Raw genomic sequence first — 20,673 nt, 5'->3', positions numbered from 1 at the left:
AATCTCGACGTTCCTTCCCTCCCCTTCCTAGCTCTGGAATCTATCCTGACCATCTCTTAGGGATCCACAGGCTGGCACTGGATGAATGAGGGATGTAGTTTTGGTACTTTGGAATCAGACAATGAGTAGGAATTCAGTGGGAGGGGTGTACAACCATCACAAACTCCGCTACAGCTTGTGTGACACTAAACTAACACCTCCTCCCTAAACCACCTTTCAGCGCCTGGCTATAGCTAATCACCCAGTGTAATTGTTGCTAGCTGGAACAGGTTCAATTACACTGACTGCAATGTCAATGAAATCTTTGTTACTTTAAGCAAACCTGCTTTGTTACTTCCCTCCTGTGCTGATGAGCTATTTTTACTTTATTAGCTGCCTATCCTTTGCCTGTTCACCTTGCTCTGAGGGATGACACAGGGCAGTCTGAAGTATTGGTGGTGAGGTGTGTGGGAAATCATCCATCTCCCAACTGCCCTAGTCTGTGTGGAGATCTCAGACCCTTCCTGAAATAACTCCACAGAGGCTGGTACATCATCAAGTCACCCTTTATTTACACATGAACAGTATGCCAGACTTTAGTACTGCCAGATCCAGAGTCAATATCAGAGTGTCAGAATCTCTGACACCTGTCTTTTTATCTGTCAGCCAGGGCTCCCTGATTGGACCAGATTATCAGGCCCAATCAGGGAACTCATAGTCTGTGATGTCCAGATGGCTGACCTTGTTACAATCATGACATCGCTCCCCCTCTGAGTCTGAGGACATAGGCCGGTCCTTTTTCTTGGAGAGTCTCTTGGGGCAGTTTAGCACTGGGTCAGGCTCCTCTGACTCAGGTCCAATACAGGTGGCATGTAATGCACGAGAGCTCGCCTCTAGCACCTTGGTAGAACTTCGCTCTCTTCTTCTGGTGGCAAAAGCATCAAGATGACTACATCTATCATGTCCACCTCTGATTTTGAGTTCTCAATAACACTTGAGGGAGAGGGTGAACAGTTTCCAGTAGCCTTTTTGAATGTCCAAGGAGCGGGGCATGTTTTGGTAATGCAACATTAGCGAATTCACAGCTTTTATATGGTCCAAATGTTGTTCAGGACTGTCGTGACTACCCAAACTTTATGTCACTGTTCCTGACCTTGCATCGACCTTGTCTCTTACCCATATTTCCATGATTCTTACACCAAATGTTGCCCCTTGTATTAAACTATCTCTCTCACTTACGGAGTCTTGTGTCCAGCATCGACGTTTCTGATGTCATTTCACCCTCTACCCACCCAGGTCCGGGAAGATCAGACTTAACCTGGTGCGGAATCTTCTACACATTAGCAACTCTGCTGGAGCAATCCTGGAAGTTGCATGTGGAGTGGTCCTATAATGAAATGAGAACTGGTATCTAGTGAGGCTTTAGGCTCTTTCTGCTGGGCCATTGGACAATGGATGGTATGGAACAGATTTTCTATTATCAAACCTGTGTTTAATGAATGGACTCTGCTCAGTCAACTACTTTGAGTGGACATCTACAATGACCAAGAACCTTAAACTGATGAAAGGATCTGAATAATCAACATGCAACCATTCCCACAGATGTGAGGGAACTGCCAGTGGTAATTTTTGACCTTGTTGGCACTCTGGACACTGCCCCACCAACATGGCTATGTCTGCATCCAAGCCTGGCCACTAGACATAACTTCTCACCAACATCTTCATTTTGGAGACCTCAGCTGGCCCTGGTGGAGTTCAGTCAGTACCTGGTGGCAACATTTGCTCAGTCCAATCACTCTTGCTCCCCATAATAACATACTGTGAGCTGGTCTCTCTGGGTTCAAAAAAGGTTTCAATTCTGGTTGTAACGGCCCTTTGGTTTCCCCCATCAGGGAGAGCCTTTTTCCAAGTATGGTGACGGCGAGCACGAGGGGGCATATCGTTAAATTGAGGGGTGATAGATATAGGACAGATGTCAGAGGTAGTTTCTTTACTCAGAGAGTAGTAAGGTTATGGAATGCTTTGCCTGCAACAGTAGTAGATTCGCCAACTTTAAGTACATTTAAGTCGTCATTGGACAAACGTATGGGTGTACATGGAATAGTGTAGGTTAGATGGGCTTCAGATTGGTATGACAGGTCGGCGCAACATCGAGGGCTGAAGGGCCTGTACTGCGCTGAAATGTTCTATGTTCTTAAAGGGCGGCATAAAGTGCATAATAAGTGCAAAACACACAAATTACAGTGTAATAAAAGAATGATAAATAATAGACATGGTTCTAGCAGCAATTCAAAGTTATGCAAAGAATTTCAGATGGAACAGAGTCCAATCTTACAGTGTTAAGGAGTCTGATGGCTTGGGGGAAGAAACTATCACACAGTCTGGCCGTGAGAGACCGAATGCTCTGGTATCTTCTGCCAGATGGCAGGAGGGAGAAGAGTTTGAGTGAGGGGTGTGTGGGGTCTTCCACAATGCTCTTAGCCTTCCAGATGCAGCATGTGGTGTAAGGTCTGTAATGGAGGGAAGAGAGACCCTGATGATCCTCTCAGCTGTCCTCATTATCCATTGTAAGGTCTTACAATCTGAGACGATGCAATTCCCAAACCAGGCAGTAATGCAGCAGCTCAGGGTACTCTCAATGAACCCTCTGTAGAATGTAGTCAGGATCGGGAGTGGGAGGTGGGGCTTTCCTCAGCCTGCACAGAAAGTAGAGATACTGCTGGGCTTTCTTGGCTATGGAGCTGGTGTTGAGGAACCAAGTGAGATTCTCTGCCAGGTGGATGCCAAGACATTTAATGCTGTTCACAATCTCCACAGGGGGGCCATCAATGTCCAGTGGAACGTGGTTGCTCTGTGCCCTCCTGAAGTCAACAACCATCTCTTTTGTTTTGTCCACGTTCAGAGACAGGTTATTGGCTCTGCACCAGTCTGTTAGCCACTGCACCTTCTGTCTATATACTGACTCCTCATTCCTGCTGATGAGACCCACTACAGTCATGTCATCAGTCAAATTGATTATGTAATTCAAGCTGTACATCCCTGCACAGTTGGGGGAGCACCCATGCTCAGTGTGAAGGTGTTGGAGATGCTGTTCCCAATCTGGACTGTTCCCAGTCAGCAAGCCCAGGATCCAGGTACAGAGGGAGGTATTTAGGTCCAGCAGACTCAGCTTTCCAATCAGGTGCTGAGGAAATATAGTGTTAAATGCAGAACTGAGTCTATGAACAGTAATGTGATGTACGTGTCCTTCTTCTCCAGGTGGGTGAGGGCCAGGTGGAGGGTGGTGGAAATGGCATCATCTGTTGCACGGTTGGGACGATATGTGAACTGTAGAGTGTCCAGTAAGTTGGGCAGGAGGGTCTTAATATGCCTCATCACGAGCCTCTCGAAACACTTCATGATGATGCGTGTTAGCACAACGCTGCAGGAATCGTTAAGACAGGATGCTGAAGACTTCTTTGGCACAGGTACGATGATAGCAGCCTTGAAGCATGTGGGAACTATGGTGCAGCTCAGGGAGATATTGAAGATGTCCATGAGAACATCTGCCAGCACATCAGAGCATCTCTGAGCACTGTGCCAGGGATGTTATCTGGTTACATTTGTACAGCTTTATTGTAATAAAAGAGCCCAAGACACTTCACAGGACGGTTACCAAAAAAGATTTAAAAGTGAACCACAACAGCAGATAACCAAACTTTAACTGTACTAGCTATGTAAAGAGTTTGGATACAAGAATGGCTCAGACACTGGGAATCCTGCAGTATGCAAACTATTCTGATGAAGAGTCACCAGACTCAAACATTAACTCTGCTTTCTGTCCACAGATGCTGCCAGACCTGCTGAGTTTCTCCAGCAATTTATGTTTTGTTTCAGATCTCCAGCATCCGCAGATCTTTATTTTGGTGTGTAATCAACCTTCTGACTCCCCAAAGCCTGTCCACAGGGCAAAAGTCAGGAGTGTGATGGAATACTACAAACTTCGAGGAGAAAGTGAGGTCTGCAGATGCTGGAGATCAAAGTTGAAACTTTATTGCTGGAACAGCACAGCAGGTCAGGCAGCATCCAGGGAACAGGAGATTCGACGTTTCGGGCACAGGCCCTTCTTCAGGAATACTACAAACTTGCCTGGATGAGTACAGCTCCAACAATACTCAAGAAACTTGACACTATCCAGGTCAAAGTAGCCTGTTTCACGGGCACGCTATCCACTATCTTCAATATTCTCTCTTTACATGACTCATCTGCAGCCGCAGTGTGTATCATCTACAAGGTTCAGTGCAACCACTCACCAAGGCTCCTTTAACGGCACCATACAAATCCTCACTCTACAGCAATCACTAATATCTAGAAGGACAAGGGCAGCAGATACATGGGAACACCAGCCCCTGCAAGTTCCCCACTGAGGAGTGTAGGACCAACTAGGAGAATGAGTACAAATACTGCGTCAAATCATGACATTGTTTCAAAATACTCATAGGCTCTGGGATATTCCTAGGAAGACAATTACAGAAATGTGAACACTGCTTTCTCCTTCCTGTCTCAGGAGACTCGAAAACCAAGTATAACATCTGAACACCGTCTCAGGCATGCTCACTCAGCACAAGATGGCGGTGGAGTAGCAGAGCTGAGCCCAGGGCTCATCTGCTCCCATCTACTTCCTTTCTTGTTTCCTTTTCTCCATTTTACTGTTGCTCATTTTCTTTTCTCTTTAAAGCCTGGAGAGTAGCAGGTGGAGGAGGACGCTTCTGATGGCAGCAGCAGAAACACCAGTACAACCAGACACAGACCCACTCCATCCCGGGTCTACCTAGAAGTGAGAAGCAGGTTCCGGGCTGACTCCCCCAGCCCAGACTTGCAGGCTGAGCCAAGGCTCCAGGTCCGCAACTAGGCCTAGATGCCGTAGGAGTGGGAGTGGAAGCATCAGCGGAAGGGACAGTGAGGATCCTGGTGACTGATGACTGGCTGCAGTGTCAGGAGGAGCATTGGATGGGGAACAGGAGGCAGGGAATGTGTGCATCCCCAGATCCATGGCTCCAGCTTGGAGACAGCTGTTGCAATTGTGGAGGCACATTACTGAGACCCAGAGACCATAAATGAGACCCAGAGCCCATTACAGAGACCCAGCAGCCCATTACAGAGACCCAGGAGCCCATTACAGAAACCCCAGCCAATGTCAAGCAGTGACTGGAGGAGCAGGAGAACATGGCGAAGAAGGAAAGATGAACTCTGCTGCAGTAAAATCTTGCATCATATTCAGAGCTTGGTGACACTGCATGTAACATGTGAAAAACTCTTTTCACTATATTTTTATATATATGAGAGAAAAAATCTAAACCTAATCAAAAGATCTGAACATATATTTTTCTTGCTGCGGGTGGTGTGTTCCACAATTAGGTGTTGCAATCCTGATTTGGAGGTGCCAGTGTGGGACTGGGGAGGACAAAGTTAAAAATCACACCACACCAGGTTATAGTCCAACAGGTTTATTTGGAAGCACTCGCTTTTGGAGCGACACTCCTTCATCATATGGTGAAGAGGCAGCACCTTGAAAGCTAGTGCTTCCAAATAAACCTGTTGGACTACAACCCGGTGTTGTATTGCAATCCAGAACTGTAAGCGAGTGGCCTGTGCTTTGCTTCCACCTCACGGTCTCCTTGTGTGGTAGGGCACGTAACTGTTCCACTACCATCTGTGGGGAGACACTGGTGTGGTGGTAATGTCACAGCACTAGCAGTCAGAACCCCAGGCTCCATGGTTTGAATCCTGCCACAGCAAATGGGGGAATTTCAATTCGATAAAAATCTGGAATTAAAAGCTAGTCTAATGATAGCCATGTAACAAATGTTGATTGCCATAAAAACTCATCTGGTTTACAAATGCCCCTTAGGGAAGTAAATCTGCCATCCTTTCTTGGTCTGACCCACACTGTGACTCCAGACTCACAGCAATAGGGTTGATTCTTAATTGGCCTGGTGCTGGAAAAGCACAGCAGGTCATGCAGCATCCGAGGAGCAGAAAAATCGACGTTTGGGGCAAAAGCCCTTCATCAGGACCCCAATCTGCTGTGCTTTTCCAGCACCACACTCTCAACTCTAATCTCCAGCATATGCAGTCCTCACTTTTGCCCTCTGGGCAATTAGGGACAGACAATAAATGATGGTGTGATAATGCATAAGTAGAAACAAAAAAATCTGCAAATTAGAGCTGGTTGCATTTAAAAAAAAACCAAAGAAACAGCTCCAAAACAGAGGATGCAAAAAAGTGCAGCTTATTTTATCACATCTTCAGGATTTGTTTGGAGAAAGGAAGGAATAAAACAGGCAGTTCCTTCACTCCTGTCTGCTTTCTGCTTGGGGTTCCCAACCTTTACACATCTCATTTGCTTCATCACCACAATTTGACATAAAATCACCAGATTCACCATAGCAACTTTGAAAGTTTTTCTTCACAACCAGAAATTCCTCCAGGTAAAGGGGGTGGGGAGGGTTGAATCAGCAGGTTTTGCTTCCCTCTCTCTCTACCCTCGTTCTCCACCTTCCCTACTTTCCTCAGCTACCAGCCCCTTCCTGTCTCCTCTCCTCATACTCCACTCCACCATTTTCCTTTCCTCCACCCTCAATGACAAAGGCATGGATGTAGAAGAGTGGTCTGTGAGTGTGAATGGCTGGGACTGCTCAACAGGTTAAAGGCAATGCAATTTTTGTGCGCTCAAACAGGAACCAGGAAGCAGCTGGTTAATTCATGTCCATCATATTCCTGATGCGTCAACACCTGAGACAAAATTATACCTCCCCACCCTGCTGGTCACCTTCACTGGATTCACTTACCTTGCAACACACACTTCACATTGTCGATATCAGCCCTTTCCTCTTGCTGTGATGTTGGTGCAGAACCTACAGACAACATCCTTCCCGTTCCCTGTTCATGGGGGGGGAGCAGGGCCTGACGTGAGAAAACTTTATCAACGGCCCAGTAATAAAATGACAAATACAATGCATTAACTTTTTAAAAGCGGAATTGCTTTGAAATCCCACTCCTGATTGCCGACAGGACTGAAGCTCTGAGCACTGAGCTCCTGCCCCACTGCAAGACTGTGCTGAGTGGAGAGAAGTACTGACGCGCCAACACCAGCCCAGCAAGGCAGGCTCCACCCGCTGAAAATATCTGAATTGATTTCTCTTTGGTTTGGCACTATTGTGTCTGTAAATGATCTACTTACTTGGCCCCTGTCCAGAGACAACTTCATTTACATATTAAATTAAACAAACTTTCACACTGTGTCAGTAAAAGCCAAGATAACCCACAAACTTTTCTTATCTTTGTTTCATGAAAAAAAGAAAAACCCTGGCTTCTCTCTCTTTTTACACTACTGTTCTGCATTACAACCTGGCAATTATATAGCAATTGCTTGATAAGGTTCAAGTTCTATCTCATTTATTTCCTTTTATCTTCTTGTTACAGTAATACAAATACTCGATGCAGCGATCAATTCTCACTGATTAGAGTATAAAATAATTTCTGTGTCAACTTTTAGGTTAAGCACTGCTTAGTTTGGGGCTGAGCTGAAACACAACTTCAACCCAGGTGCCTGAGGCTGATCTTGAACAAGCTGACAATGCTCACCTCGGAATCTGACACGTTCACTCAGAGCCCAGCACCCATTCATTCCAGGTTAGGGCTTGGCAATTTAACTCAGAAAAAATGCAGATCCATCTCCTATTCTAGTCTTTGAGGAGCACGGACATGAAGCAGCAGGAATCCTCTCCAAATTCAAAGCAGCTCTCCAATTAATCTCTTCTGAAATTACTGACTCACATTGGAGTACAGGTCTCCTCCTCTCCTGAAGGTGCTGACTCTCACAGTATATGGGTCCATGATAGTGCTGAGGGTGTGCACAGTGGGGTACAGGTCCCTAGCTGCTCATGCTTGTATTTTCCACATCTTCCATTGTACTCTGTGAGGCCAATCTTTACACTCTTTGTATATTTCATTGTGCTTTACAGATCTCCCAGTGCAGAGGATCTGCTTTTATTTTTAAAAGCCACTTTATTTATTTATCTTGGCACTGTTCCTTACATCATCGGTTGACTTTGTTTCATGAGTACAATCTTTGCCTTTTAGGGGTACTTGCATCATACCAAATATGCCTTTGAATACTTACTACTATTTGTAAGGTCACAGGCTAGCACTCTGAGGGATTACTGCACTGTCTTTAAACTGAGATGACAAACCAATAGCCCACTCAAATGGCACTTTGTTGATAAGAAGCTGTAGAGTTTTTTTAAAGTCCAATATTTGTCACTTAATTAAGATCACTAAAAGGAGAGTATGTGGTCAATATCACATGGCTGGTTAGAATAGCTTGCTTTGTGCACATTATCTGTGGCATCCCCTGTAACAGTGACAACACATCAAAAGTACTTACTCAACTGTGAAGAGCTTTGAAATGTCCTGAGATTATGAAAGGAGCAAGTCACTAATAAATTAAGCCCAGTTTGTTGTGGTCAATCAATGTCTCATTCCTTTGGAGTTTGCCTGTGTTTTACACTCATTACGGTCCTCTCCCATTAAGATCTGCAGTGCACCTCTCCTCACTCCTAATATAGTGTCAATTGCAGTCGAACACGCCTGCCTAGTGAGGCTCTAATTTGGGAGAGTAGAGAACCAGCTGTCCTGAGATTTGACATTGGCACAATTCAATGTTTATGAAATAGCGGGGAAAGGTCATGGCAGTTCCTGAGTTGTCTGTTTCATAACCATGAAGTGAACGTAAAACCTGTTTGGGAAGCTGAACCTGCTGGGTAAAGCCAGGACAGATAGCTAGTTTGTTCAGTTCGGTTAATCACATTGTTTGATCCACTCCTGGTGTTTACATCCATCACCAAATGCCACAAATTACATCTGTACCACTTAAATAATACAGAAAGAACACTGCTGGTCTATTACAATTCACACCAAGGAGTGAGAGTTGCTGTAGCATCGTACATTTCCCTGTATGTTGTCGCTTGAAACTATGGCAAAAGCTCCAGTTCCATCACATGGCCAAACAGGCATCTTTCCCACTTTTTAAACTACCCTGTAATTGGCAGTACAGCATCCCAATAGACAACAAATGGACTGTAGTTGTTCAAGAAAGCACTATCACCTTCTCTAGGACAAGTAGGGAAATGGGTCCAGCTAGCAACACCATCAGACCCTGAATGAAAAACTCCTTCCCTCCCCAGTTCTGACAGTTCTTTCAGATTGTCTTCAAAAGCTATCTCCTCTTTGGCCTAATATCAAAACTTGATCAATCGGTTCCTATAGTTGTAGGTTATCCTATGTTATATACTTAATGATATAGTCTACATAAACTTTGACTCAGATTTCTCACTCCTGTTCTCGCCAAGTATACCACGGTGAAAGGAGAGTGACGTATGTTATGAGCAGTCCGTGGACGAGGTTCTCAATGCCTTGTTGTTATTAATGGGCCACCCGAAATTGTCATAGTCCCAGCTGAGAAACGGTGAAGTAGTTCCCCTTCTTTATTCATGTAGGTGGCTGGTTGCAACAAGGTTAATTAAAAAGTATTGTTCCCTTGTGGATACCTTACTTCCAGATTAAATGAATTTGTGTTTTAAAAGGAGCTGATTTAATTAGCTTTTCTTGAATCAAAGGAAGAGTGAGTTTATTAGTGATTAAATGCAACAAAAAGTATTTACACAACACAAATACACAGAGACTAGGAATCTGAAATGAATCCATAGAGATAGAAGTTAAAATGATGTTGGAAAATTTGCAGCCGTTACACTGAGTGATGCCAACTGGTTGATGCTGGTAATTGAACAATTGACTTAAGTTGTTGACTTTGCAAGTTAACTGAAATTCTGCTGTCCGGTATCCTTTTTGACAGTGACCAACTTTCAGCTTGAAAGACAGAAACGCTGTCTTCAGCACAGGGGTGGCGAACTGTTGTCCTCAAACTGTAACCTACATTGCATACTAGAATATTAGAACGTAGAACACTACAGCGCAATACAGCCCTTCATCCCTCGATGTTGTGCTGACCTGTGAAACCAATCTAATCTACACTATTCCGTTTTCATCCATTGATCATTTATCCAATAATCATTTAAATGAATTGAATTAAATTGAATTTATTGTCACGCGCACCGAGGCACAGTGAAAAGCTTAATCGTGCAGATCACAGTTAAGTAGCATAGATAGTAAATAATAGGTAAACAGCGGCAAAAACAGAAACACAGGTACATGCAAATGTTAAGAGTTTGTGAGTCCATTCCGTATTCTAACAATAGTGGGGTAGAAACCGTTACAAAACCGGCTGGTGCGTGTGTTCAGGCTTCTGTACCTTCTCCCCGATGGTAGAGGTTGTAGAAAAACACTGCCAGGGTGGGATGGATCTTTGAGAATGCTGGCGGCCTTTCCTTGACAGTGGGCCAGGTAGTTGGATTCTACAGATGGGAGGTTGGCCTTTGTGATTGTCCAGGCCGAGTTCACCACTCTCTGTAACTGACTCCGATCTTGAATGGTACAGTTGCCATACCAGGTGGTGATACATCCAGACAGAATGCCCTCGATGGTGCACCTATAAAAGTTGGCATCATCATGCCAAATTTCCTCAGCTGTCTGAGGAAGAAGAGACGTTGTTGGGCCTTTGTAACCAGTGCGTCCACAAGAAAAGTCCAAGAAAGCTTGTTGTGGATGACCTCTCCCAGGAGCTTGACACTCTCTACTCGTTCCACGTCTGTGCTGTTAATGTGTAGGGGGGCATGAGTAACACCCCATCGAAAGTCAATGCCCTTAAAGTTGGCGAGTCTATTACTTTTCCAGGCAGTGTGTTCCACGCTCCATAGGGAATGGCTGATTTAATATGTTTAGGGTGGAAACTAGAGAAGTGTAGCGTTGTGAGGCTATCCAGAGGTTTGCAATAGAGTGAGGTGCTGAGGTGCCCATCCTTGATGGAGATGCATGCGCTCGAGAATGAGACAGGTACTGAAGAATAGTCCACGGTAAGTCTGATGGTGGGATTAAACTCATTGATATCACTGTGTAGTTGTTTCAGTGACTCCTCGCCATGGGTCCAGAGGAAGAAAATGTTGTCACTACATCTGGTGTATAGTGTTGGTTGGAGGCCCTGTGCAGCAAAGAAGTCTTGTTCGAACTTGTGCATGAAATTCTTGGCATATTGGGGTGCAAATTTGGTCCCCACGGCTGTTGGATGGATGAAGAACTGGTTGTCAAGGGTGAAAATGTTGTGGTCAAGGATGAAGCGAATGAGTTGTAGGATGTTGCTTGGAGATTGGCAGTTGTTGGCATTCAGTACTGAGGCTGTTGCCGCAAAGCCGTCATTGTGGGGGACGCTAGCGTAGAGTGCTGAAACATCAATTGTAATGAGGAAGTTCCTGGTTTGACTGGTCCATAGGTGCTGAGTTTCTGTAAGAAATCTGTAGTGTTGTGACAGAAGCTGGGGGTCCCCTCTACAATGGGTTTCAAGATGCCTTCAACATAGCAAGGAACGTTCGCTCACAGAGTTCCATTGCCTGATATGATGGGACGTCCTGGTGTGTTGGCTTTGTATATCCTTGGAAGGCAGTAGGAGTCCCCTATGTGCGAAGTACCTGGGATGAGAGTGCGTGGGAACCTGAAGGACTGGATCGAAAGTCTTAATCAATGTGTTTACTTCATGGGTGTGTTCTTTGGTCGGATCGGCCGGTAATTGCCTGTAGTGTTTCTGGTTGTTCAGTTGTCGGAACACTTCCTTGCAGTAGTCTGTTCTATTCTGAATGACGATGGCTCCTCCTTTATCGGCTGGTTTGATGACAATGTCGCGATTGGTCTTGACAGCATGAATAGCGTTGTGTTGTGATCGGGTGATGTTTTGCTCTACCCTGTGGGTGCAGCTGATGAATCTGGCGTTCACACATTTTCTGATGGTTTGAGCAAACATATCAAACCCAGGGCAGCAGTCTTCTTTGGTCGCTTCTCTACAGATCTCTCTGATGATTGTTCTGGTTCCTCGGTGGGTTCATTGGGATCACTGCTGACTGCTGACCTCTTGGAAGAATTCCCAGAGTCTCATTCGTCTGATGAATTCCTCCGTGTCTGCTGCAAGACCAATGGGGTCCATTATAGTGGTGGAGCTGAGAACTTCAATCTCTTCCATTGAAGGGTGTGGTCCCATAAATTGATGATCGATTTCCCCGTGATGAATATTTAACACAGCTCAAGAACTGCAGTTGGCTTTAATCCCTCCTTTTGAAGGGTAAAACACAAACCTGTTGTTTGTCTCACATCCAGAGTCTGGAATGTAACCCACAGATGTTTTTCTAAGAGGATTGTCTTACACCTTTGCCTTTTGAAGTTTCTCTTTGAAGCACCCTTAGCATCCTACAAGGTGCGATATTCAGTGATTCACACAAGGAGTAGTTCAGCAGTCGGTAAATTCCATTGTTAGAAGTTACATTACGAGCTAGTCAACCAAACTAGGTGTGCAATTATTTTTTAAAAAAACAAAACTTCGTATTCCAAAGGTTCAATATGTCCATAAGTAATTTAGGATCCTGGGCACTTTAAAACCTTGACAGTTCATTTCCTGCTTTTATTAAATTACTCACATCACTGATTTTTGGACTGATACTTGCTATTCTATTAAAACCTGATACTTTCCGTTAAACATTTTACTATTAGTTCAAGGGCAGGCACCCACTCGTAATTGTCCTGCAGTTGGTGTTTTGTTTAAAGTATTGCCCAAAAGAGCATCACTGAGTAGCTGTAATGAATTTTGTAGGTAGTACATACTCATGCTGTACATTACTGGTAAAGAAAGTGGAAGTTGAAGTTGATGAATGCAGTACCAATTAAGCAGGCTGCTTTGTCCTGAATGGCATCAAGTTTCTTGACGTTGTTGGAGAGGCACTCATCCAGGCATGTGAGAATATTCCATTATGATACTGGATGGATGGTAGGCATGACTCAAGGTCAGGAGGCGAGTTACTCACTGCAGAATTCCTAGCTTCTGTCCTATTCTTGCAGCCAATGTTGAATGAGACTGTGTAAATTTGAGAGTCATAGTGACGTACAGCACGGAAACAGACCCTTCGGTCCAACCCGTCCATGCCGACCAGATATTCCAACCCAATCTAGTCCCACTTGCCAGCACCCAGCCCATATCCTATGCCTTTTGCTAAATGGTAAGTCCTACAATGTTGACGATAAGGTATTTTGCAATAGTGATGCGGTTGAATGTTATAAATAAGAATCTAGATGCTGCTCCATAGTCAAATATATTCAAGGCTGAGATAAATAGATTTTTGTTGACGCAGCATATTAAGGTAAATGGGGAGTGGGCAGAAAAATGGAGTTGCAGCCCAAGAACATATTGAATAGCAGATCAAGAATACATGATCTACCCTTGCTTCCACTGACTATGCTATGATCAAGTGTAGTCTGATGGTGCAGAATTGTCATGATGGGATTTGCCTTACTTTTTGAAGAAATGCCAAGCATTGTTGGATGCCAATGTTCTAACTGTGCTGGAACAGCATGGGCAGGAGCACAGCCCAAGTGGGTGAGTATTTCAGACAGGATGCTGTACTCAGGCTAAGACTGGGAATTGTGACATACAACTTACCTTTTTTCTCAAAGCCTATTCACCATTTCCGAGGCACAGATCAGAAGTGAAAAGGAATAATCGTTTAGGCGTGTGCAACTCTGATAACACTTGGGTACACCCACAGTCCAGTGAAAGAATACTTTTAAAAGTCCAATGACTCAGCCATTTTTTGACATCAATGGAATGAATCAACTTGCCTGAAGACGGACATCTGACACCGGGGGCCTCAGAAGGACATCAAGATGGTCCCCCACCATCTTAATTTTTTTTGAAAAACTGTAAAGTGGACATCATTTGCAAGGCCAGTATTTATTGCCCTTCCCTTTGAGAAAGTGTTGAGTACCTCCAGAATTACTGCAGTTCACATGATGCAAATAGATCAGTGTCACAGAAGGAGCTCCAGGATTCGACCTAAGTAAAAGAATATCAATACAGTTGAGCCTGGCTAATTCAGTCATATGAGACACAACCTCAGGGTTGTAAATTTCAGCCCCACACTCTATGCTTGGTTGGCAGTGGCTGGCATTGCTGCCTCACAGCTCCAGAGACCTGGGTTTGATTCTAACCTTGGGCAACAGCCTATGTAGAATTTGTATGTTCTTGTTGGGTCTGCACGAACTTCTGCTGAATGTTCTGGATTATGCTCACAGTCCCCAAAAATGTGCAGGTTAGGTGGATTGGCTATGCTGAATTGCCCATAGTGTCCAGGGATGTGTAGACTCAGTGATTAGCCATGGTTAACGCAGGGATTACAGGGATGGAGAGGCAGGTTTGGAGGGGGTTGGGTGGGATTCACTTAGGAGGCATGGTTAGTAAGTTTGCAGATGACATCAAAATTTGAGGTGCAGTGGACAGTGAAGAAGGTTACACCAGAGTACGTCATCTTGATCAGATGGGCTAATAAGTGGCAAATGGAGTTTAATTTAGATAAATGAGGTGCTGCACTTTGGAAAGTCAAATCAGGGTAAGACTTAGACACTTAGTGGTGTGGTCCTACGGCCTGTTGCTGAAGAGAGACCTTGGAGTACAGGTTCATAGTTTCTTGAAAGTGGAGTCACAGTGAGATAGGATAGTGAAGGTAGCATTTGGCTTGTTTTCCTTTATTACTCAAACCATGGAGTATAGGAGTTGGGAGGTAACATTGCAGCTGCAGAGGACATTGGTTAGGACAGTTTTGGAGTATTGTATGCAATTCTAGTCTCCTTCCTATTGGAAGAATGTTGTGAAACTTGAAAGAGTCCAGAAAAGATTTACAAGGATGGTGCTAGGGTTGGAGGAGTTGAGCTGTAGGGAGAGGCTGAATACACTAGGACTGTTTTCCCTGCAGCGTCAGAGGCTGAGGGGTAATCTTATTAGATTAGATTAGATTACTTACAGTGAGGAAACAGGCCCTTCGGCCCAACAAGTCCACACTGCCCCGCCGAAGCGCAACCCACCCATACCCCTACATTTACCCCTTACCTAACACTACGGGCAATTTAGCATGGCCAATTCACCTGACCTGCACATCTTTGGACTGTGAGAGGAAACCAGAGCACCTGGAGGAAACCCACGCAGACACGGGGAGAATGTGCAAACTCCACACAGTCAGTCGCCTGAGGCGGGAATTGAACCCGGGTCTCTGGCGCTGTGAGGCAGCAGTGCTAACCACTGTGCCACCGTGCCACCCACAAAAATCATGAGGGGCATGGATAGGGTAAATAGACAATTTCCTGGGTTGGGGGAGTCCAGAACTAGGAGGCAAAGGTTTAGGGTGAGAGGGGAAAAAGTTTAAAGGGAGCTAAGGGGCAATCTTTTCACATCGAGTTTGGTGTCCATATGGAATGAGCTGCCAGAGGAAGTGGTGGAGGCTGGTACAATTACATCATTTAAAAGGTACCTGGATGGATATATGAATAGGAAGGGTTTAGACGGATATGGACCAAGTACTGGCGAATGGGACTACATTAGATTAGGATATCCGGTCAGCATGGATGAGTTGGACCAAAGGGTCTGTTTCCATGCCGTATACCTTTATGAGTCGAGTGCATGGTGCTGGAAAATCAGAGCAGGTCAGGTAGCATCGACGTTCCGGGAATAAGCCCTTCATGAGGAATGCATCTTTATGAGTCTATGAAGAGTCGGCATAGATCCAAACAGGCTGAACAGCCTCTATTGACACTGTAGAGATTCTATGATTCATTAAATTAGGACAGGCTGCAGCTTGCTCAAGAAACTCCAGATGGCAGTCTTTCCACATAACTGCTACTCTTGTCCCTCTGCATGGTAGAGGTAGTGGAGAAAGTGAGGTCTGCAGATGCTGGATCACAAAGTTGAAACTTTGAAGAAGGGCCTGTGCCCGAAACGTCGAATCTCCTGTTCCCTGGATGCTGCCTGACCTGCTGTGCTGTTCCAGCAATAAAGTTTCAACATGGTAGAGGTAGTGTTTGGAACATGCTGTCAAAGCAGGCTTAGTGAATTGCTATAATGCATCTTCCAGTGGCACATGTGCATACCAAATATATTGATGGTGCAGGAAATAAACAGTTACAATGGGATATTCCTGGCAGGGAACCTCTAGGGTGGAGAGATAAATGAAAGGGGTGGGGGTGCCGGGGGGAGAAAATAGCATAGAGTACAATAGGTAAATGGGAGTGGGGATGGAGGTGATAGGTCGGAGTGGATAGGTGGAAAGGAAGATAGGTTGGTAGGACAGGTCATGGGGACGGTGCTGAGCTGGAAGGTTGGAACTGGGGTGAGGTGGGAGGAGGGGAAATGAGGATACTGGTGAAGTCCACATTGATGCCATGCGTTGAAGTGTTCTGAGGTGGAAGATGAGGCGTTCTTCCGCCAGGCGTCAGGTGGTGAAGGAGGCCCAGGACCTGCATGTCCTCGGCAGAGTGGGAGCGGGAAGTTGAAATGTTGAGCTATAGGGCGGTGGGGTTGATTGGAAATAGCTCTTTACTGACCAATGGTAATGCCTTTGAACAGAAAGAGGCAATAGGTAGATGCTCTTGTTGAAACCATCATTACCTGGTACATGTTTTGCATAAATATTACTTTCCATTTGTCAATAAAACTAGGATTTTGCTCCAGTCTATCTACATATTGTATATCAGTATCGGAGGAGTCGCACATGATGCTCAGCATTGAATAATATGAACAGTGAATATTCATATACCTGATCTTATGGTGAAGGGAAGGTCATTGAAGGAGATGTCATGAAAAAGGTTAACCACTTTTTTTTGTGCTGGTTATGAAAATTAGTGAAGAATTCTCCCTCACTCCCCTCTCTGGCTCACTGTATAACTTCCACCACCATTAACAGGATGTGACAACCCCAGAGTTATGATCTGATCCAATAACTGTGAAATCACTTATCCCTATTGCTTCTACTATTTAGCATGCATCCTCTAGAGTTGCTTCATCTTATTAAAACCTGAAGGAACAATGGAAATCAGAAACAAAACAGAAACTGCTGGAAAAACAAGACCTGCTATGTGGGGGGGGGGGGGGGGGGGGGGGGGTAAGAACATGGATGAAGGTGCTTCAAGCCCTAACATCTTTGAACTCAGTATGGAGGCCAGAAGGCTGCAGAATCCACAAGCAGAAAATCAAGGTGCTCTTCTTCCAGTTTTTGCTGAACTTTGCTCGATAACTGCAGCAGCCCTGACACAGACATATTGGCCAGGGAACAGTGGTGTGCTGAGGTGGTAGGCAACTAGAGGCTCAAGGTCAGCTTTGCAGACAGAACATAGGCGTTCTGCAAAGTAGGCACCTAGTTATACACCTTCTGTTGTTATAGGGAAAGGTGCTGTGGGTCGGTGGGGAAGCGTTGGGAGTGAAGGAGTAGTAGATCATGGTGTTCCGGAGGAAATGGACCTTGCCAAAGGCTAACAATGGAAGGGAATGTGTGTCTGGCGGTGGCATCCCTCTGGAGGTGGTGTAAATGGCAGCTAATGAACTTCTGGATGTGGATGGCGGTGAGAATGGGAGGTGAACATGAAGGGGACACTATCGCTGCTGTGGGAGGGAAGACCGGGGATAAAAGGTCAAAGTGGAGATGGTTTGGAACCAGCTGATGGCCCTGTCAACCACAGTGCTGGGAAATCCTCAGTTGAGGAAGACAGAGGACCCCTTGTCAAAACTGGCATCAGAACCAATGTGACAGACAGAGGAATGGGAGAATGGAATAGATTCTTTACAGGAAGCAGGGTGTGAGGATGTATAGTCCAGGTAACTGTGGGACTCTAAATTCATAGTGGAAGTTGGCAGCTGGCCTATCCCCAGAAACGGAAACAGATGTCAAGGAAGGGAAGGGAGGAGTCAGATGGACCAGGCGAAGGAGCGTGTGTTGGGTAGAAATTGGAAGCGAAATAGAAAACTTTTCCAATTCTAGATGAAGGGGAAGCAGCACAGATGACATCATCGATATACCCGAACAGACAGACAGTCATAGCCAGGCTGCATCAGGTGGTAGAGAAGTCAATGTTTTGGGTGTAACCCTTCTTCAGGACTGGGGATGGGTGTGGGGGTCCCTGCAGATAATAGGAGTGGCAAGGTAGGGTGGTGAAGTGGGGATAGGTGAAGACAGGTAGAGGGCATGACCTGGTTGGTCAATGGGAGGAATGAATCGGTTGGTGGCTGGGAGGAATGGAAGGGAGGGGAAGGGGCTGAGTAGGGAGTCAGGGGATGGGGAGGGAGGTTATTTGAAATTGGAAAACCTAATGTGGAGTCATCTAGGAACACATGGCCACACCTTTCACTGAAGTAAGAAAGAGGAGTTAAAAGAGAAGTCGCTCGGGGGAGTGGAAGATGGATGGGGATGGTTTGGCCTTTATTCCAGGAAGAATCAAAGAGCCCAGAGATCATCCTGCTGGAGAATGGACATGTAAAAGGGATTACATGCCCATGGTAAAGAGCTGGTGGCTGGAGACACAACCTGGAAATTCTGACACTGAAAGTCAGAGGAATCGCAGATGTAAGTGGGAAGGAGCTGGAAGGGGGGAGAAAACAGCAAATCAAGGTAGGAAGAGACGGGTTCTGTGGGGCAGGAGCAAACAAACAATGGGTCTGTTCGGGCAGCTCTGTTTGTGGATTTTGGCAAGGAGGTAGAAGTGAGCTGAGAGAGATTGGGAGATGAATTTGGAGGCAGATGAAATAAGGTTAGTGACCTGAGTGGGCAAAATAGCCTGGTATCCCATGATAGGGTCCTGGGGAGATAGGTGGTGGTATGAGAGCTGGCACTCAGCCTCTGCAATGTAGAGGTCAGTCTGCCAGACAACATCAGCACCACCCTTGGTGGCTGGCTTGATTGCAAAGATTGGATCTGAGAACATGGATTGCAGTCAGTTCTGAGGAAGATCGGTTGGAATAGGTAATGGGGACACAGAAATCAAGGCGACTAATATCAAGTCACCAGTTCTCAATGAACAGATCAAGCACAGGTAAAAGGCCAGAGGGAGGGATCGAATGTGAAGGGAGGTGCTGGAGATGGGTAAAGGGGTCTGTGGGACAGGAAGAGGACTCTCATCCATTCACTACAGCTCCAGACAACAAGGAAACCAGCTTTTCAGCCATGAAACATACAAATTAGATGCTGAAGGCCAATCAGCCTCCACAAGCCTGCTCCACATTCTCACCAATCCTCAAATGACATTTCACCTCCTTGCTTACCAAGAACCTACATCTGCCTTAAAAATATTCAAAGGCCCAATCCCACACTGCCTTTTGAGGAGTTCCAAAGACTCCCAACTCTCAGGAAGAAATAATTTCTTTCTATTTTAAGCATGGGACTCATCTATGTCAAGACACTTCAGGATCTTGTATAAAACAAATATATTCCAAAGACTAGAAATCTGAAAACATTGGGAGAAATTCAGGTTTGACATTAACTGTGGGGAAAGAATATCAACATTTTGAATCAAGTTAAAAAAAAAATCACCTCACCAGGTTATAGTCCAACAGGTTTATTTCGAAGCACTAGCTTTCGGAGCGTTGCTCCTTCATCAGGTGGTTGTGGAGTATAAGATTGTAAGACAATTTATAGCAAAAGTTTACAGTATAATGTAACTGAAATTATATAATGAAAAAGTCCTAGATTGTTTGTCAAGTCTCTCATCTTTTAGAATGACCATATTAGTTTCAGTTCTTTCATATGTAAATCGCAAAATTTTTTAAAAGTTACATTCTCAAGTGAACATTAACAATGGAGGTCGTGTCAGCCCTGATAATGTATTGAAGGTGCAAGCTGCCCTGTGTGAGGCTGTCTGTACCACAATGGTCAGACGGATTCTAAATCTAAAAAATTGATTTATAGAATCTTACAGGGATTCATGCAGCTTTTGGGCAAAGTAAAATGTAATTCTGCAAATAGAAATTCAGCCCACAAACATGTGTGGGTGGGTGCGATTCTGCATGAGCGTATGACAGAGGGTCTGCATGTGTACAGTGCAATAGGGCCAGCTGTAGTGTGACATGAACCCAAGGTCCCGGTTGAGGCCATCCCCATGGGTACTGAATTTGGCTATCAGCCTCCGCTTGGCCACTTTTCATTGTTGCCAGCCCTGAAATCCACCTTGAAGGTCAGTCACCCGAAGGTCAGAGGTTTAATGTCCCAGACCACTAAAGTGTTCTGCGAGTGGGAGGGAACACTCCTGTATGTTGATTGTTGTGCAGTGTCCATTCATCCATTGCCGAAGCTTCTGCTTGGTTTCACCAATGTACCATGCCTCAGGGCATTTTCGTCTGCAGCGTATGAGATAGACAACATTGGCTGAGTCGCATGAGTACCTGCGAGACATGGTGTGAGGTGTCCCCACATGGATGCCACCATTACATGTTGATATTTTGACTCTTCGTACAACCTTGTCACGGTAGACACTGCATGTATTGTCCTGAAAGCTAGGCAGTTTGTTATGAACAATGATCTGTTTGAGGTTTGATGGTTGTTTAAAAGCAAGCAGTGGAGGTGTGGGGAAGTTCTTGGGAGGTGCTCATCCTCATTGATAATGTGTTGCAGACTGCAAAGAACATGGCGTAGTTTTTTGGCTCCTGGGAAGTACTGGACAACAAAGGGTATCCTGTCGGTGTCTGTCTCC

At 45.2% G+C, this 20,673-nt stretch overlaps 1 protein-coding gene across 1 annotated transcript in view; it reads right to left on the bottom strand.

Annotated features, from left to right (window-relative positions):
* Positions 1–8,094, bottom strand: part of LOC122547709 (uncharacterized) — a 609,753-nt gene extending 601,659 nt beyond the window's left edge. The window contains exon 1 of the mRNA XM_087989511.1: positions 6,810–8,094. Within this exon, the coding sequence (XP_087845637.1) occupies positions 6,810–6,888 (79 nt within the window). The 5' untranslated portion in view covers positions 6,889–8,094. The remainder of the gene's footprint in view (positions 1–6,809) is intronic.
* Between the last annotated feature and the right edge of the window lie 12,579 nt (positions 8,095–20,673).

The sequence above is a fragment of the Chiloscyllium plagiosum genome, unplaced genomic scaffold (genome assembly GCF_037043375.1).
Source record: "Chiloscyllium plagiosum isolate Xiang-an unplaced genomic scaffold, Cpla_swu_hap1 HiC_scaffold_8, whole genome shotgun sequence".
NCBI lineage: Eukaryota > Metazoa > Chordata > Chondrichthyes > Orectolobiformes > Hemiscylliidae > Chiloscyllium > Chiloscyllium plagiosum.
This window is presented reverse-complemented; position numbering and strand designations above follow the sequence as displayed.